Here is a 17803-nt window from a genome sequence, read left to right as displayed (position 1 = left end):
CTTAAGGATGATCGTAAATGTTTTATTAATAATATGCAATCATAATCATAGGGTGTTTCCAAGCAATGAGTGACCAAGGATGGACCACCACTTATGGGATGCCTCCAACTATGATCGTACATGTTTTATTAATAATAATATGCAATCATAATCATAGTTGACCGAAACTGGATTATTCTAAGGAAGATATGTGGTCCATGCACATAACCAATGACTGAGCGTGTGTTCGGGTGGTCCAAGGCTATGAGTGTGAACATGGATTAACCACTCAGCTGGCGAGCGAGCCTCGAGCCGTAAGCTATTATTATTATTATTAACTTATTTTGGGATTTCTAAATCCAAATTATTAAATATTTGATTTATTTAGAACATTTGATAATTGTTACAACTTCAAATAATCCAAAACACTCTCTTTCAACCCATTTTGTTATCTTAAAGCTGAAAATCATATTCTGGTTATTCCATATCACATAACTATGTTAAAACGCAACGTCAAACAAGCAGTAAGATATTAAAATAACACCAAAAAAAAAAAAACACTTTTACACAACTTTTATTGTTATCGGTTAACAACGTTGACAGAAAGACTGTACGTATCTGAATTTGCAACCTTTTAACCTCCACAGCAAGATCCACATGCAGGAAGAGAGTCTGCACAGCGGCAAAACAAGAGTCTCGTCAACAGTGCTACATGATATATCTACATCAAATAAAAAAAAAAAAGAACATAAATAACATACTGTGGTCTATCCCTCTAACATTGTCTAATCCACGGGGTGGCCCGCGTGGGCCACCACCATATGGACCGCCACCAGGGCCGCCACCATCCCATTTCTTGCTGGAACCAGATGACTTCTTGTAGCCGTCAGATTTCTCCATCTACAAATGTAGCGCATACATAGTGAAATGTTTGATGGGCATTATTGCATAAATGGTGGGTTATTTGAAGAGACGAATTTTGGGAATTAATATTACCGAAAACATAGTGACGAAGAACACAGAAATGAAATTGATGATTGCCCAAAAGAAATCGATGATTGTTCTGAGACGCCATATGGATCGATTGGATTTCACAACACCTAGGAATCAACACAAAGTAACTTTAAGTTTAACGTACACACAATTACCAAACACATATGATACACCTATACAGAAGATAGTGTGTGAATGTATATGCATGACACACACAGATGGATACAGAAGATAGATGGATGAAACGCAAGATAGAATTACGACATCAAAATACGTTTTTTTACTGCTTGTATATGTATGTAACAAATTTAACATGTGAAACACATTGTCACTGTAAATTACTTACCTAATGCAATTACGAAATAACATTTTGACAACTAACTGAAATTTAGAAAAATAAATCTTAAAGACGCATTTAACTTGCAAATTTAAAAAAAAAAATAATAATTTGATTTGCACCATTGACCTTCTAGTGCAGATAATGAACTCCAACATTTACTAGTGACTAAAATATTTTCTCTACTGGAACCTTGCAGCATTTGTAACGACTTTATTGTACCAAAAAGAGGTGGCAAAAAGGGTGGGTCGGTGGGTTGGGTAACGGGTCAGAGGCAGACTGGCCATTTTTACTTTTTAGTATGGGCTGAACCAGGCAAAGTCAGGTTGGGGTTGAAGTGTAAACATATATCGTCCATTTTAAAAATAGTTTTATAAATAAGTAATGTGTAAATTGTGATTACAATAACAATACTTTTATAATAAGGGATAACATATCTTGACTCTTGGGCCACCAATATATTGAAAGTTGAAACACTCTACAAGCTAATCACGTACGTATTACTTTGTACATAAACCTGTTAAGACACGATTAGACCTGTTTGACTGAAAAATACACCCTTTGACTTTTTTAATTTTTAAAATAATTAAAATTACAATGTTAGGATCTATCATTTATTCATCTTTGTACATAAAACATAAAACTGTTTTATAAACATGAGGTAGAAAGTAGTTAAACGAGTCGTAATCATGTTTGAAACTTATGTTGTGCGCACCGTCAGAAACCTGTTAAACCTGTTAAGACATGATTTGCCAGCCTTACGTATTAGAGTTTTATATGCCAAAATCGGTCAAATACATGATATGTGACAAAAATTCGCTTATTTTTTAACTGAAAAGACATTGTAACGATCTATTAACAAGCAACCATTCAATGAAAAAAATATATGCTGTTTTCGTCATCTTATAATATTTTGGTACATTGTTGACCAGATTGGGTCTAATCAAACCAAATACATACTAGGTTAAGTGGTTAACCTCAAGATACATTATCCCGTATAACAATGGTAATAGAAGTCTTGAATAAAACAATTTAGAAGTTTGTGTGCACTAAAAATAGACTTTCGGCACCTTTCAAACCGTTTGCATTTAAGCTAAACTCTTTGATTTCACATGTTTGATATAAAACATAACTCAGATCGACCCATTTATAAGTAAACAGGTTGAATTACCACAGCATTGAGGGCAACTTTATATGAAGGCAATAAAGAAACTAAGACAAAAAGAGGAGATACTGAGAATGCGAGATCCATAGAATGCTTACAAATGTTTATTCTACATAACACTCGTAAGATGCATTTGGTTGGCCTTAGCACATTGATATCAACATGCATTAAGAACTAATTACAGCTTGAATTACTTTTGATAAACATCAGATGTTCTTATTTCCTAACTAGTTGATGCCCCGCCCGCGTTGCGGGGTGATGGCCGAATAGCTCTCAATCAATTAAAAAAACACTACTATAATTTTGCTAGGAAAAAACTAAAACGATGATAAGACTGTAATTTTGGGCTCAGGGCAAAACTGTAATTTTTCAGGACTAATGAGCGAGTGTTAGGCAGCTCCTTTAGACAAAAAAAATTTAAATCGAGTCAACCAATTAAAAAAAACTTTTATAGTTTTGCTAGAAAAATTAAAACGATGGGGAAAACGTAACTTTGAACTGAGGGGGAAATCATAATTTTGTTTCAGGGATAAAATCGTAAATTGACCAATGGGGTTGAGGGCAAAATCGTAACTTGGCTGTGTGAGAAAAAAACTAATGGCAAAACTGTAAATTTAAACGGGGCGAAATCGTAATTTTGAACCGAGGGCAAAATTGAAATTTTTAGCTGGGAAAAAAGCGTAAATTTATTTTAAAATGGGGGTAAAAACATAATTTTGAACAGATGGCAAAATCGTTATTATAAGGAAAAAAAACCTAATGACAAAACTGTAAATTTAAACGGGGCAAAATCATAATGTTGAACCGAGGGAAAAATTGAAAATTTTTAGCTGGGAGCAAAATCGTAAATTTATTTTTAAGTGAGGGTAAAAGCATAATTTTGAACTGATGGTAAAATCGTAATTTTAAAACGGGATAAAATCGTAAATTTGTTGGGCCAATAGAGGAGTGGCATGCATGACTATAAATATAAACGGGAAAAAATCGTAATTTAGCAAAAAAAAAAAAAAAAATTCAAGTTGTGGTGGCAGGTGGCCACCCATCTCCACCAATGCAATCGAAGAACTATTGCCCGCCCTTTATTTTGTTATAGTAGATAATGGGCCAAAAGTTGAAGTCAAGATTGGATCAAATTACTAAATCAAGTGATTTAAATTTGAGTAGTTTACAGAGAAAAGCGTTTTGAGTTTTTATTTTCTGTACACGTTTGATGTTTCAGCATTGTTTAATTCAGATTTTTTACTTGAGTTGTTTGTTATAACCAGTGGATTACACCCGCGCTCTGCGGCGGGGCGACCCAATTTTTACTGGAAACATAGACGCAATAGTAAACATAACGTTAATGGCAGGAATTTGTTTGATATTGGTTCGGTTCATTAAGATACTGACACTTACCGAAAGAGAAACAAAAAAAAGTCATGATACGACCAAAAAAATACCGAGATGTGTTTACATCGATCAAAACAATAATAATGAATATCAATTTTGGTACTAACGTTGTTCGGTCAGTATTAGACCGTTCATTTTGTTACATGTACAAGACCAGGTTCGATTGAAACTTATAAAGGAAAAAGAAAAATCAAAAAATAGAAAAGGAAAAGGAAAGATGAAAAAAAAATTAACAAAAGACAAAAATAAAAATAGGACAAAAATCACCGTACCTAAGAAGAAGTTCATAAATTATATTATATTAATAAGAAATTGGCCGCCTAGCGCCTAACGATTTGTACAACACTGCTTGTTTCTAGAGAGACGGGTTCGTTTGAGTTGAATTACATGTGTGCGTTTGAGTTTAATTGCCATCGGGACCGATAATCCAATTACAATTGGCGTCTCAACACACAATTAGGGATGATTAAATCTGTCATTTGACAACAATTAACAAAATATTATTCACAAACCCTATGGAAGGGAGATCTACTCTGCGACCAGCGGATCTGCTCGTCTTTGGCTGGGCTGGGGGGAAACATGCTTGTGTAGACCTCACGGGGTTTCCCCTTTGGTTGGTTTAAGGGAAAACGGGTTTGTAGCTGGACTGGCAGCAAGAAAGGCAGAATCAAAGAAAGTGGATAAGCACGCTAAAGCTTGCGCAGAGAACCAACATGTCTTTATCCCTTTTGCCTTTGATACTTTTGGCTCCCTAGCGCCAGAAGCCAGCAACTTCTTGACGAGGGTTCAACGGGTTATCCACAGCAATTGTTCGACCCCAGGGGGGCAGGGGTTTGTGTTCGGGAGGTTGGGGTTTGCCATTCAGAAAGGATTGGCGGCGCAGTTTGTTGCCCGTCTACCTTCTGTTTTGATGTAACTTAACAAGTTTTCTGGACTTTATTTATATATTTAATTTAGTCCATTTTCTTGTTATAATGTCCTAACAAAGCAAAGGTGTTTCTTTTAAAAAAAAAAAAAAAAAAAAAAAAAAAAAAAACCCTAATTCCTCCAAAGCTTTGGTAATTTCACAAATTCAGGCGTCGGCCTGCAATTCACCTAATCATAAATAACCTAAACACAATCTAGAAAGGATCTAACACAGTTACTTTACCGATCAATGAAATCAAATGCTCCAGATACATCTAATTTTAATCATCATATAGAAGTTTTAGGGTCAGAGAACAACAAATCTAATCTCAAATCAATCTCATTATTCACAATTTCAGATCGGTGAATCCATATTTACACCAATAATCGATAACAGAGGTAAATTCAACAACGAAAAATAAGAAATTAGAAGTTCACTAATTCATATATTCACAGAATCGAAAAGAAAACATAATTTGATGATAAAATTGTACAATTTTGGGATATCAAACGCACCTTTTTCGACGTACGCCATTAAAATATTGAGATCTTCTTTCTAGGTCTTCTCTCGCACAATATGGTTTTGAACTTTGGGGAAGAAGATTTCAGAACAACGGAGAAACTTAAATCTTACGTGGCAGAATCTGATTCGCTCAGTATTGTGAATATTTTTGGTAACTTGGGTGTTATGGTAAGTAATGGCTCATTCTATACGCACCCCCACCCTTCCTGATTACACCCCCCCTTGTGAGAGGGAAACTGTCGGTCCCACGCAGGCCCCACCTGTAAGTATGTGAGAAGAGGGGGGTGAAAAAAGTAAATAGGGGGGTGTACGTCGAAACCGGTTTTTAAGTAATACCGGGTTGGGCTCTAAAATGGTTCAACCGGTTGAACCGGGTTGTATCAGGCGGTTGAACCGGGTTACTAATTAACCTTATAAATTCCAAAAAAATACAAATTCATCTAAAAAACAATCAAATCTCAACTTGGATTTATGTAATTGATCATAGTTTTATCTAAAAACAACTATTTTTATTGTAAACTATTAAGCATTTTAAGAATATTTTTATTAGTTATAAACAATATTGCATTGTACGAGATGAGTAACAATTTCAACAACGATGAAATATTGGAATAGATTACACTGGGTTAATTACCGGAAATATGGAAGATCAATATTACCTTAATATCGTATTTTATTAAAATCAAGCAACCAAATCTTAGAGGGTGTTTGGGATTGCGTTTTGAACCTGATTATTTGATTATTGTGTTTTGAAATCGCAAAAAATCTATTTTGAGTGTTTGGTAAAAAATTAATAAAAAGTGATTTATTACGTTTTGTAGAGTTCAAAACGTGATAATCCATAAGTAGGTCACCCCTTGCTGCAGGAAAACGTGATAATCCAAAAACTGATTTTTTACGTTTTCACTTATTTATTTTTTTTTAAAATATAGATACTTGCCAAACACTCAAATAGTTGATTATCTGATTATTGTGATATCAAACAACATAATCAAATCCAAACAATGTTGATTATCTGATTATTGTGATATCAAACAACATAATCAAATCCAAACACTATCTTTCTGCAGCACGTTTTGTTACAGCTAATTATCTGATTCTGATTATTCAAAACGCATAATCTATTTTCAAAACTCAACCCCAAACACCCCCTTAAGATAATGCAAACCGGTTCAACGGTTTGAACCGGTAAAACCGGATTTACCGCCGGTACATAAGACATACCGTATTCGGATTTTACCGGCCTTTATCGTACCGGACTCGTGTCCGATATCCGGTTTAACCGGTATAACCGGCCGGTTCATACCGGTATTTAAAACATTGATCTTATGTGCTTTTTGAGCGATCTTTTAAGCACAAGATACGTCTTTGAAGGTTTTTCGAGAGTTGTTCTGGCGTCTGGGATCCGTCTTCCAAGCACGAGATGCGTATTTGAAGGTCTTTCTCACACGTCTGGGACTTCCCTCATGCGTCTTTCATGCCACGTGTCCATTTTTTATTTGGTGTCAGTGAAGTTGCTGCAAAGATGCATCCCGTGTTTGAAAGGTCGCTCTAAAGACACATGAGATGGCTAGGTTTAAAAGAGAGTGTAGTCAATTGCTAGTTTTATGACTTTCCCATTTTTCGGTTTCTTTCCCAATTTTTTTCTTTGACGTATCACAAAGTATCAGTTACTAAAAAAAAAAAAAAAAAAAAAAAAAAAAAAAAAAAAAAAAAAACATATATACTATGTAACTCAAGGTACACGTTTAGTTGTGTTTTTTGGTTTTCGAATCCGGTTAATACCTTATTCGACTTCAATTTTTTTTATCTGTTTCGAATTTGAAATTTTTGAAACAAAAGACTCGAAAAAAATTGAATAATATTTATTTCCTAACAGCTTTAGTGATATTATATATAAGAGTATTCACAAGTGTATCTGTTAGATTTTTTAGAGTGATTGTGAGTGTAGGAGACCGAAAATGTATTGTTTGTCAGTAAATTTTCACCCTCTATATTTTTTTATATTGTTTGAGAGTTCTTGTGAGCGGAGTAAGGAGAAAATGTAATGATAAAATAAAATAATATTATTTAATTGAGAAAAATTTAGTGTTTTTTTTAGTAGAGATAAAGTAGAGAATGGACTATATATTGTATTTTAGGTATCATGTGGGTTTAACCTATTTTTGCAAGTGAAAAGAATTTTTTTTTTTGGAAGGTGACTTTCTATGTACTGAACCTATTGGTCACCGGGTTCATGTCGAAGACATTCCCCCGTCAGTCCCGCACTCTCGGACGCGATGTTCGATCGGGCCCCGGCCGCCGCGCAAGCTGACTTCCACCCGGAAACCATACTGCCCCCACACGAGAGACTCGCTGGGGTAACAGCTGGGTAAAACCGGGTTGCCCTCAAGACCGTACCATGCCTCGGTAGGATACGATCCATCATTGGGACGCCCCCCCCCCCCCCCCCCCTCTAAGACCACAGTCCACTTTTATTTATTTGGATTCCATATTATAAAAAAAGGTTCCAATCTTAGTATGTAATGCAATACAAAAATAACGCTGCAAAACAATCTAGATGAACAAATATAGCCTTGATTCAACCATAAAACAAGCACTAGTTATTATAAACATATAATCATTTGTTCAAAACATGTTTTATGTTCTTGATCTTCCTTGTTCATCGAAATATTCAGCTTAGAGAGCATCAAGAATGATTTGAACTCCATGCTGGGGTCTAATCATGAAAACTTGAACAGGAGAGTGAACATAATTTGGTGAGAGTTTAAACCTAAATCTTTGTAGAATCATGGCAAGTGCAATCTTCGCTTCCACGAGCGCGAAATTCAAGCCCACACAGGTTCGTGGTCCGAACCCAAATGGCATGAATGCTGCTTGTGTGTTGTTTGTGGCTTTAGCTATGCCCCCTTCAAACCTATCTGGCTTGAATAGATGGACATCAGCTCCCCATATTTTAGGGTCATGTTGAACTGCTATCGGACATATGTATAACTCCATGTTTGGTGGAAGTGTCATGTCTCCTAACCGAACTTTCGTCTTGACTTTCCTTTTTAGTGCAGGAACCGGCGGGTATAATCTTAAAGATTCATTAATGATCATGTTAATCTGAAAAAAAAAACATCAAAAGCAATTAAGACACGCATGTAATCGGTGTTGAGGTACTGAATTTAAGTAGAGAATTATAACAACCAATGTTTTCACAATCGCACCAGTCGTTAAACGAGCCAAGTTGCCTTACCGGTTCATTCGTCGGACCAGTTTCTAAAACCGGATGACGCCAAAAATAATTTAAAAACTAAATATATACAATGAATTGAAAATAGATATAACAATAATTTGTTATTTTTTTTGGTTTTGCAATATTACTGAAGTCAGAGGACTTAAATAAACAAAAATGGACTTTGTAGTATTAAATAGATCAATAAATGATATTTTGACCAAAAAAAAAAACAAAAAAAAAAATTAAAATTCATTCCGACCACCCACTCTGATTCCCCGTCCGTCCGGTAGGGATACACACAACCAAACCGGTTATGTGCGGTTTAGTATTTGAATGCACTGCATAAACATTTGTACGTAGTGCTGACTAGATATATAATGGGATAGAAATAGTACCGGTTATAACTTATATAGTTACATAGGGGAAGGTTCATTTGAGAAAAAATTTTATTAAGAATAAAAAGAACAAAAGGGTACAATTGTAAAACATTAAATAATTTTTTTTCATCTCATTTATTATTATGTTTGACTAATTAATTAGTCATTAAGACTATCATCCTCCACACTAAAAATTTTTGCCTACACACATCAAAAGTTATCCTACACATTTCGAAATTTATCCTACACATATTGAAATTTATCCTACACAACTCGTAATTTATCTTACACGCCTCGTATTTATCCTACACTATAAAAGAATTTTTATTTTTATTTTTTGAGAAAAATATATATCTTAAAAATAAGTTACAAATTTAATATAGTTAGTTATTAAATATGAAACTACCAATTAATGATGTATGTAAGTTTACCAATATACCCTTATAGTTACATTAAGTACAAATATTAAATGAAGCCTAATGAAGCATTTCTATTGGTTGAAATTTCTTCTTTTTTCTTCTTACAAAGAATTTCTTCTCATTTGAACTCTCCACTAGTTACATAACCGTCTTAGATATCTATATAAGTGTTTGCGCAGTCCTTTTAGTTGTTTTCTTAATTCTTTGATTGAGCCACTTGATTAATAAAGAGTTATTGTTGTTACCGTATTTAATCTTGTGATTGAATCATGATTAGGGTTTGTACTTCCCAGCAACTCCAACACCTCTTTTCGAGCTTTTTCTTGCCATTCGGGGTGAGTTGCTAGAAGAAATACAGTCCATCCAAGTAAAGATGCAGTAGTTTCATGCCCAGCAAAATAAAACGTTTTGCACTCGTCTACCACATCGTCCATAGAGATTCTTTTCAGCTTATCTTCGTCACGAGAAGCGACCAACAATTCTCCAAGATAATCGTTTATGCTCCTGTCGATGCGAGCTTCTTCGTCTCTTTTCCTTATGATCTCAAGAATGCAATCTTTGATTCCTTGTTCAAGTTTCTCCGACTCTATGTCATCATCACTCTTGATCAAATCACTGCATGCACTAGCAAATGCATTAGCTTAATGGAATGATCAGTTTAGTTATAAAACTTTGTTTAAGTCTTTAAGAGATCGATCGATTGTTGAACCTGATCACTGGAAGCTGGATCTTATGCGTGTTTCTTGAAACATTAAGTGTTAGCTTCATCAACATATCGAAAATTTTCTTCCCTTCTAAATAACTGCTTCCAAATGCGGTTTTGGAAATGACATCCGATGTTAATACTCTAAATTCTTGGAATACTTCGAGTTCTTTCCCGTCGTCGTCTTTCCACTTTTGTAGCATTGCTTCGGTGCTAGTAATCATCGTGGGCGTCATGCTCTAGATATGCAAATCTTGTCTCAAAATCTTATGTTTTTGTGTCGCGATCGTGAAATCAACTTATTTTGAATTTATCAGATTTTTCGAGAACGGGTATCTTGTCATGTTAATATAGGTCGGATAACGGGTCAAAACGGTAACATTATACACATGTCAAAACAGGTCAAATCAACCCATTATCACCTTAATTTTTTCAAAATATTGTTAAAGTGTTTAATTGTGAATTTGTGGAAGTTCTTGGTTGTAGGGCTATAAACGAACTGAGTGTTCGTTCATCAAAGAATGAACATGTTTTTGAACAGTTCACGAACGCTTACCGAATGAGATTACTTATTCATGTTCGTTCATTAAGGAAATGAACATGTTCATGAACGTTGACGAATGCAAACGAATGTTCATGAACATAAATGAATCCAAACGAACGTTATATATTCATTTAAAAATATAATTTGTATTTTTTCATCAGAAAGAAAGATTATGAAGAATCCACCAAAAATAAATAAATACTTAACATAATTAACACAAAAACTAAGAAATTTGTCAAATTGTAATGAATAATGATCAAATGGGGTATGTTGGCGGGGCCGTGTAGTATAATCATGATTTCAAATTTGTAATACTAAAACCAATAAAATAAAAATATAACATTAAAAACCCTTTATCTAAACGAACACAAATGAAGATAAATGAACACATTACCGAACGTTTAACTTATGGAACGAAATTCCTTGCTTGTACTTGTTCATTATTTAAACGAATGGACATAAACAAACTTCCCGCCGAATGGTTCACGAACTGTTCGGTGAATGTTCAGTTCATTTACAGCCCTACTTGGTCGGTATAGGTATAATGTTAAAGTAAAAACGCTGGTCAAGAACACTTACTTTTAAGCTTTCGCCATGGAAGACGCCATTGGCGAGCTTTCGAAGCTTCGTCCATTTATGACCATTATTAGTCGATGAAAGCCCCTCTCCTAACAGCTTCTTTGCATGACCTTCAAGTTCGATCTTTGGATAAACACCATCTTTATTGTTCATTATTTCTTTAATCAGTTCAGCGTCTGTAACCACCAATTGAGCTTGAGGGCCATACCAATTCAAGTAGTTCCGTCCTGCAAGTGAAAAAAAAAAAAAAAACACTTCAATATCCTCATAAACATGATTATAAATTCAATACATATCGATTTCTTACCAAATAAGTTCACCCATGAATGAACATGAGGCATGATCCTCGGGAAGACCTCATGCGAAAAACCATCCATGGGTCGACCCATGGATTGTTTTCGCATGTCGGAGATCTCTATAGTGTTTCCATGGAGGAATCTATAAGACGGGCCTTTGATTCCTTGAGATCGCATGGTGCGTTGTATAATAATCGGCATCAAACACGCCTTGTAAAGATATTTAAGGAGCATTACTACAAGGTATAGAAACAGAAAACTAAGTAGGAATGTTAGATACTTGTTCACAAAATCCATTTTTCCCCTTAGATGAATTGATTAAGTGTTGTTTGGAGCTATATATGATATATATAGGTTTATCATGACGATGATAGCGACTCAATAATTTATAATGATACAAATAATATCAAATGATTGAAATGTTAGATGCAATAACTACATCAAGCCTTATATATATAGTTATACACACACACACACTCATCAAAACTTATTTGTGTACATCTCCTTGGCGGGAATCTTTAATTTTTATAAGAATTAATTAATATGAAATGGTAATTATTGTACTCTTTTTGATAAGGGACAACCTTGTCATGTTGTGAGTTTTTAAATCATTAATCAAAATCTGCATAAGTTATTGAAAGAGAATTATATTAACATGTGGGGTTTCGAAAGATATGATCAAACGGGATATTATATAAGGGGGGTAGGGACGCCCATCACTCACCACACACTCATCACTCATAACATCCAATCAAGTTTCGCCATGTCATCAAACATTCTTCCATCACTAGTGATGGATTTTAGTGGAAATGGCCATCACTCACCACACTCAACAATTTCCCTCACACAACATTCTGCAACTTCTTCAAGTGATAGTGGCCACGCGTTGTCGGATTCACGCGTGAAAACATCCACTGGCGGCGGTGTTCCATGGTAATCCACGCGTGGTGGATGGATGATAACGGGGCGCCCCGTCCCCCTAATATCAACTACTATTTATAGAAAAATATACTCGAACAACATACATGCATATCACGATTTTATAATATGGTATCAGATAGGGTAGATCTTATAAAAAATTATAGGAAGCATATGAAGGATTTATAGTCCAATGTAGAGGTGAACAAACCTGAAACCTGGACCAATAAACCCGAAAACCAGACTGAATTGTAGTTGCTCGGGTGGTCTTCGGTTCCAGTTTTAATCTGGATTCAGTCTTGGTCTGGTCCTCGGTCTTTGCCGGCCACGAAACCGACATAAAGCCTGAATCGAATTGCAGTAGCATCCTGCATAGTTACATCAGTTTCATTGGTAGAAGCCACATCTTCTGTCGCCTTATGCATATCCATCTTTGATGGTTCTTTTGACACTTGAACATCAACTTCCTCTTCTTCAACAAGCTGAATGAAAAAATAGATCATAAACAGTCTTATTAACCGGAAGAACTGTTTATTTTGCTGGTCATAAGTACAGAACATGGTAATAAAATGGAAGTCGTTTCATCAATCAGGACAACAAATCTTGGAAATTCTGATTTAAAGATGAAAATTCTCACACAAGCATTTCATCGAACAGTTGGCATACATAAATTAAATACAATGTAAAAATATAGATTTTGATTCAATTCAACCCCATAACTACAAGCCTAAACAAGAATTATCATTAAATTCGAGCATTCAAGGTTAATTGTAAACTCTGCAATAGAAAACTGAAAAGAATTTAGTACCTGCAAGTATTGTGAACTTTTAAAAGAAAGAAACTTAAAAGGTTTTGAAGTAAACCATGGTTTTGATTCTGATTGATTTACGATCATTCTATGCTGTAAAATTTGTATTTTATGATTATTTCTACCCAAAATCGATGGAAATTAACATGAGTTGTTATATTATTTGATGTTTTTACAAATGAGAAAAGCTAGCAATAGCTGCTAGCCTATATAGATGTGCATCAAAACTAGACGCATCATTGGAAGGCCACCTGGGGCGGTGAGAATTTTGTCCGTGATAGAAGTTTTCAACGCGTGGAAAAAAGCCAAAACGCCACCGCCACCCCCTCTCTATCACGCGTGAAACTAAATTCCCGTTATATTTTTGATGCGTTATCTTTTGATTGTTAGGAGGGAAATTGTTGGGTGCGGTGGTGAGTGATGACTATTTTCACTAAAAAAGATTGTGAGTGATGGAATAATGGTTGATGAGATGACGGAACTTGATTGGATGTTAGGAGTGATAGAATTTGTACAAGTGATGACCACTTCTACCCCTAATGGGTTAGACGCGCCATTGTATAAATGGTAGTTTAAACATTGAATTAGAAACTTAAAGTAGTAGTAGTATTTTTGAGTTAGACATATTAGTGTATCTTACTAAATGAATTGAAATTAATAGTGATTTTAATATTATAATAATATATTGTCTTTTTAATATTTTTATTATTTTAATATTATAATAATAATAATAGTTATTTTCTTTATTTTTAATTTTAATCCTTTTTTTAATATTAGGAGTTGGAATAAGCTTGATGTCAGACGGTATCGAACCAGTACTGATATCAAAAATACTGGTACGGTCCTGTTCGGTATCAGTACATGAAGGTAAAAACCGGCACTAATACAGAAAACGCCAAAAGTTGGTGCCGAATTGATATTGGAAATCTTTTGGTTCGGGAAATTCAGTGCGGCTACCCGGTATCATTTGCTCATCCCTGATCACGGTTATCGTACTAACAACGGTATCGTACAACTTTTTTGTTGATTTTCTTCAACTTTTAATTTTTTTCTTTTTTAGTTTCAGGGGTAGGGATGAGCTTGGTGCCAATCGATACAGAATCGGTACTGATACCGAAAATACCGATTACGGTACCGGTTATGAAGGTAAAAAACAGTAGTGAACCAGTACCAGGAACACCAAAAGTTAGTACCGAATTGGTACTTAAGATCTTTCGGTTCGGCAAATTTGGAACCGGTACCCAGAACAATTTGCTCATCTCTGACCACGGGTTTCATACGAACAACATCGTTACCATACAACTTTTTTTGTTGATTTTCTTTCGGTTATCTTTTAGTGTTTTTTTCTACATTTTCTTTAATTTCATTCTTGTCAGCAGTTCTGTTCGCAACACGCCCGTAGTGATTTCAAAACACATGTAAACACAGACTAAATAACAAAAGATATTCACCAACAACGCGACGAACTTTTTTAAACGTAGTTATTGAAAGAAAAACTAAACGGGACGCATCATTTCAATAGGTTATATGCACTGGCATAATGAGTCGGACGCGCACACACTGTTAGTTATGTCAAGAGTTGGACAAATATATATGAGAGTCAAAACTAATTACAACGATGGAGTGAACCTCGTTACGCTTTGTGCAAAGGGTCAAACACATGGTAATCTACATGTTCGTGAAGACTACTTTTAAGACCACCCATAGTGGTGAACAAAAATAATGCCCCCATCATGGGGCATTATCCGACACGTGGCATACTAGTCAGCGTTGGGCATTATAGCAAAAGTGGCGTAGTGGGGCATTATTCCAATAACGTCCCTTTCAATTATTAAAAAAAAAGGAAACAAATGGTGATTGGCTGGTCAAACACATGGTGGGTCAACCATTCCACAAAACAAAACAAAATGAGCGTTTAAAAAAAACGCCAACAACAAATTTGAACAAAAAAAAAACGCCCGGAAACGCCGGGTGTAATGGGATCCGGGGCGTTTTCCGGCGTTTTTTTTGAATTAAAAAAAAACACCTCACTACGGGTGGCCTAATAGTGAAACAAACGTTAGAAGTTGATGATGTACAGCTGTGACTAGTTTGACTTGCCGTTACAAGCATGTGTACCAACAACCTATAGAAACGGTGCATCAAACTTGCAAGTTACACACTTGTGTATTAGGTAATGCGTAGTGGGGCTTTATATGGCGCCCTTTTCTCTTATAACGCCCTCATAACGCCTGGCACACCATTACGGGCGGCGTTATGAGGCAAAAAAAGTGGGGGAGCGCGATCTATATAGCGCTGGTATGGGGGAAGTTTTCAAAATTTGGACCAATCAAATTTAAGCAGGGTTTTTTATAATTAATTAATAAAATTGAAAATTATTAAATAGGTAATGATGGGTAGGGGCTTTATAACTACGGGCTCTAATGATATAACGTCCCATAAAGCCCTCGTATGACGTGGCACGACACGTGTCGTATAACGCCCCACAAGGGGCTTTATGACTACACATGGCCTTAGGGTGTAAGGGGTGCTCACCTAATAGGTGAGTCCCCCATCTTACACATAGCCAATCACATGGTGCCACGTCAACTCACCTAATACACTCCCCTAATACCTTGTTTTGATGGCGGCACTCACCTATTAGGTGAGTTGTTTTTTTTTTTTTTTTTTTTTTTATTCTCTAAAATAATGCATGTTTTATAAATTAAAAAAAGATTAGTAAAAATAAAAATTAAATAAAAGACATTTCATTAAATTAAAAAAAAAAACATTCGAACTAGAAAAAAAGATACATTCAACCTAAAAAAATATAAAAACAAACTACTCCTCGTCCGAATCAACTTCAAGGTGAGGCAAATCTAAACTTCCGAGATGCTCAACGAGATCGTGTTTTAGCCTCTAATGCGTGTCTTCGTCAATGAGCTCCGTATAGGCTGTATCATCGAAGACGGGTTCGACTGGAGGATCTTGAATATGAACCGGTGCTATCGCCCTTCCGTCGTCTTTTATAATCATGTTGTGTAAAATAAGGCACGTATACACGATGGACCTTATTTTTTTCACCGTTTTCGAACGCATTGGACGATTTAGTATTCCCCACTTCGACTTTAACACACCAAACGCCCGTTCCACATCTTTTCTTGCGGCCTCGTGTTGCCTCTTGAATTTTTTTTCGTTCGGGTCGTGTGGATATGGAAAAGACTTCACAAACACGGACCAAGTAGGGTAGATCCCATCAGTAAGATAATACCCGCGTTTGTATAAATGGTTGTTCACTTGAAATGGACAATTTGGCGCCGTTCCATTTCGTTGAGCAAGAAATAACGGAGATTGTTGCAGCACGTTGATATCGTTTTGTGAACCCGCTGGCCCACAAAAAGCATGCCAAATCCACAAATCTTGAGACGCTACCGCTTCTAACATAACCGTCGGGTATTGATGATCGCCTCTCATGTATTGTCCACGCAATTCTGTGGGGCACATTCTCCAGACAAAGTGTGTACAATCGAGACTCCCTAACATGCCAGGTAGGTGATGCCTATCCTCATGAGCCTGATACAATAGCGCGATGTCGTGGCTCGTTGGTCTACGTAGGAATTCACCGCCATACCTTAAATTAAATAAAAGACATTTCATTAAATTAAAATAAAAGACATTTCATTAAATTAAAAAAAAAAGACATTTCATTAAATTAAAAAAAAAACATTCGAACTAGAAAAAAAAAATAAATTCACCGCCATACCTTTTACAAACCGTCTCGCAGAAATATTCAAGGCACTCACGAGAGGTCCTTTCAGACATATTTAAATACTCGTCCCCCTCGTCTGGTGGGTTACCGGTTGCAAGTTGTTTAATTGCCGAAGTAACCTTTTGCAACGGTGTAAAGCTTTTCTTCATTCTCCCGTCTAAGCCTTCTTGAAACCACTCGTCATACGCTTGCACGTCACTAACAATTTTTAGGAACAACGACTTGGACATACGAAACCTGTGACGAAAAGTATCTTCACTAAATTTTGGATTTTCATCGAAATAATCGGCCATGAGTGTCTCGTGGCCCCCCACACGATCCCGACGGACATATTTTTTTTTACTAGACGATGCCGTGTCTAGTAGCTCCGCTTGTTGGATGAGATTTTGGAAGAAAACTAAGCTACTATCGCTTGACCCGGTATCGTCATCGTCGGGAAAGTCGGGTATGGGAGAAAGAAACGGGAACTTGGAATCCATTTTGTGTTTAAAAGATATAAAAGTTTTAGAGTTTTGGTGTTGGTTTGTTGTGAATGTGGTAAAAAATGGATTAAGATTGGTTAGTATATATATTGTTTTAAAAAAAAAATTGATTTTTTTTTTTTTTTTAAATTTCGACCGTTTGTAAACGGTCAAATCTCGAACATCGTGCATTTCCAAGCGGTAAACCCCCACCCATTTCCAGCCCCGATTCGGGATACCGCGGGGACGGCGGCGGTGTTCCCGATCGGGGAAATCGTTCACCGATGGCCTCCCCGAATGCGCCCCGTATACCCTTAGAAGGTGTATAGGTTTTAGGACTTGCCATTGAACCCGACAAAGGACATTTCCCATTAACCTCACAAAGTGCCGCCCCCGACCTCAAAAGGGGGCACAACCCCATTAACCTTTGTTTTT

The 17803-nt window shown here is 36.0% G+C and overlaps 3 protein-coding genes across 6 annotated transcripts; all 3 read right to left on the bottom strand.

The window, feature by feature from the left end:
* Nucleotides 1-395: 395 nt before the first annotated feature.
* LOC110918704 (selenoprotein K) lies at nucleotides 396-7010 on the bottom strand. Its single transcript, XM_022162979.2, has 4 exons — nucleotides 5286-7010; nucleotides 976-1079; nucleotides 741-879; nucleotides 396-651 (listed from the first exon to the last, which is right to left on the bottom strand). The coding sequence occupies exons 1-4, from the start codon at nucleotides 5302-5304 to the stop codon at nucleotides 614-616; spliced, it is 300 nt and encodes a 99-aa protein (XP_022018671.1). The 5' UTR covers nucleotides 5305-7010; the 3' UTR covers nucleotides 396-613.
* A 779-nt stretch (nucleotides 7011-7789) lies between these two features.
* On the bottom strand, nucleotides 7790-13397 carry LOC110918705 (cytochrome P450 CYP749A22). Of its 4 annotated transcripts, none has more exons than XM_035984974.1 (7): nucleotides 13160-13387; nucleotides 12563-12833; nucleotides 11445-11643; nucleotides 11138-11364; nucleotides 10021-10253; nucleotides 9557-9926; nucleotides 7790-8400 (listed from the first exon to the last, which is right to left on the bottom strand). In XM_035984974.1, the coding sequence occupies exons 2-7, from the start codon at nucleotides 12716-12718 to the stop codon at nucleotides 7972-7974; spliced, it is 1614 nt and encodes a 537-aa protein (XP_035840867.1). In that variant the 5' UTR covers nucleotides 12719-12833; nucleotides 13160-13387; the 3' UTR covers nucleotides 7790-7971. The 4 variants fall into 4 exon arrangements, with proteins under 4 accessions (XP_035840867.1, XP_022018673.1, XP_022018672.2 ...); XM_022162981.2 differs by having other exon boundaries at nucleotides 11445-11669; nucleotides 13160-13380; XM_022162980.2 differs by having other exon boundaries at nucleotides 12563-13397.
* Nucleotides 13398-15680: 2283 nt separating this feature from the next.
* LOC118488008 (protein ANTAGONIST OF LIKE HETEROCHROMATIN PROTEIN 1-like) lies at nucleotides 15681-17760 on the bottom strand. The gene is made up of 2 exons (XM_035984973.1): nucleotides 16902-17760; nucleotides 15681-16769 (listed from the first exon to the last, which is right to left on the bottom strand). Exons 1-2 carry the CDS (start codon nucleotides 17738-17740, stop codon nucleotides 16058-16060), a joined length of 1551 nt encoding a protein of 516 aa, XP_035840866.1. The 5' UTR covers nucleotides 17741-17760; the 3' UTR covers nucleotides 15681-16057.
* Nucleotides 17761-17803: the final 43 nt, after the last annotated feature.

This window comes from Helianthus annuus, chromosome 16 (assembly GCF_002127325.2).
Source record: "Helianthus annuus cultivar XRQ/B chromosome 16, HanXRQr2.0-SUNRISE, whole genome shotgun sequence".
NCBI classification, from domain to species: Eukaryota; Viridiplantae; Streptophyta; class Magnoliopsida; order Asterales; family Asteraceae; genus Helianthus; species Helianthus annuus.
This window is presented reverse-complemented; position numbering and strand designations above follow the sequence as displayed.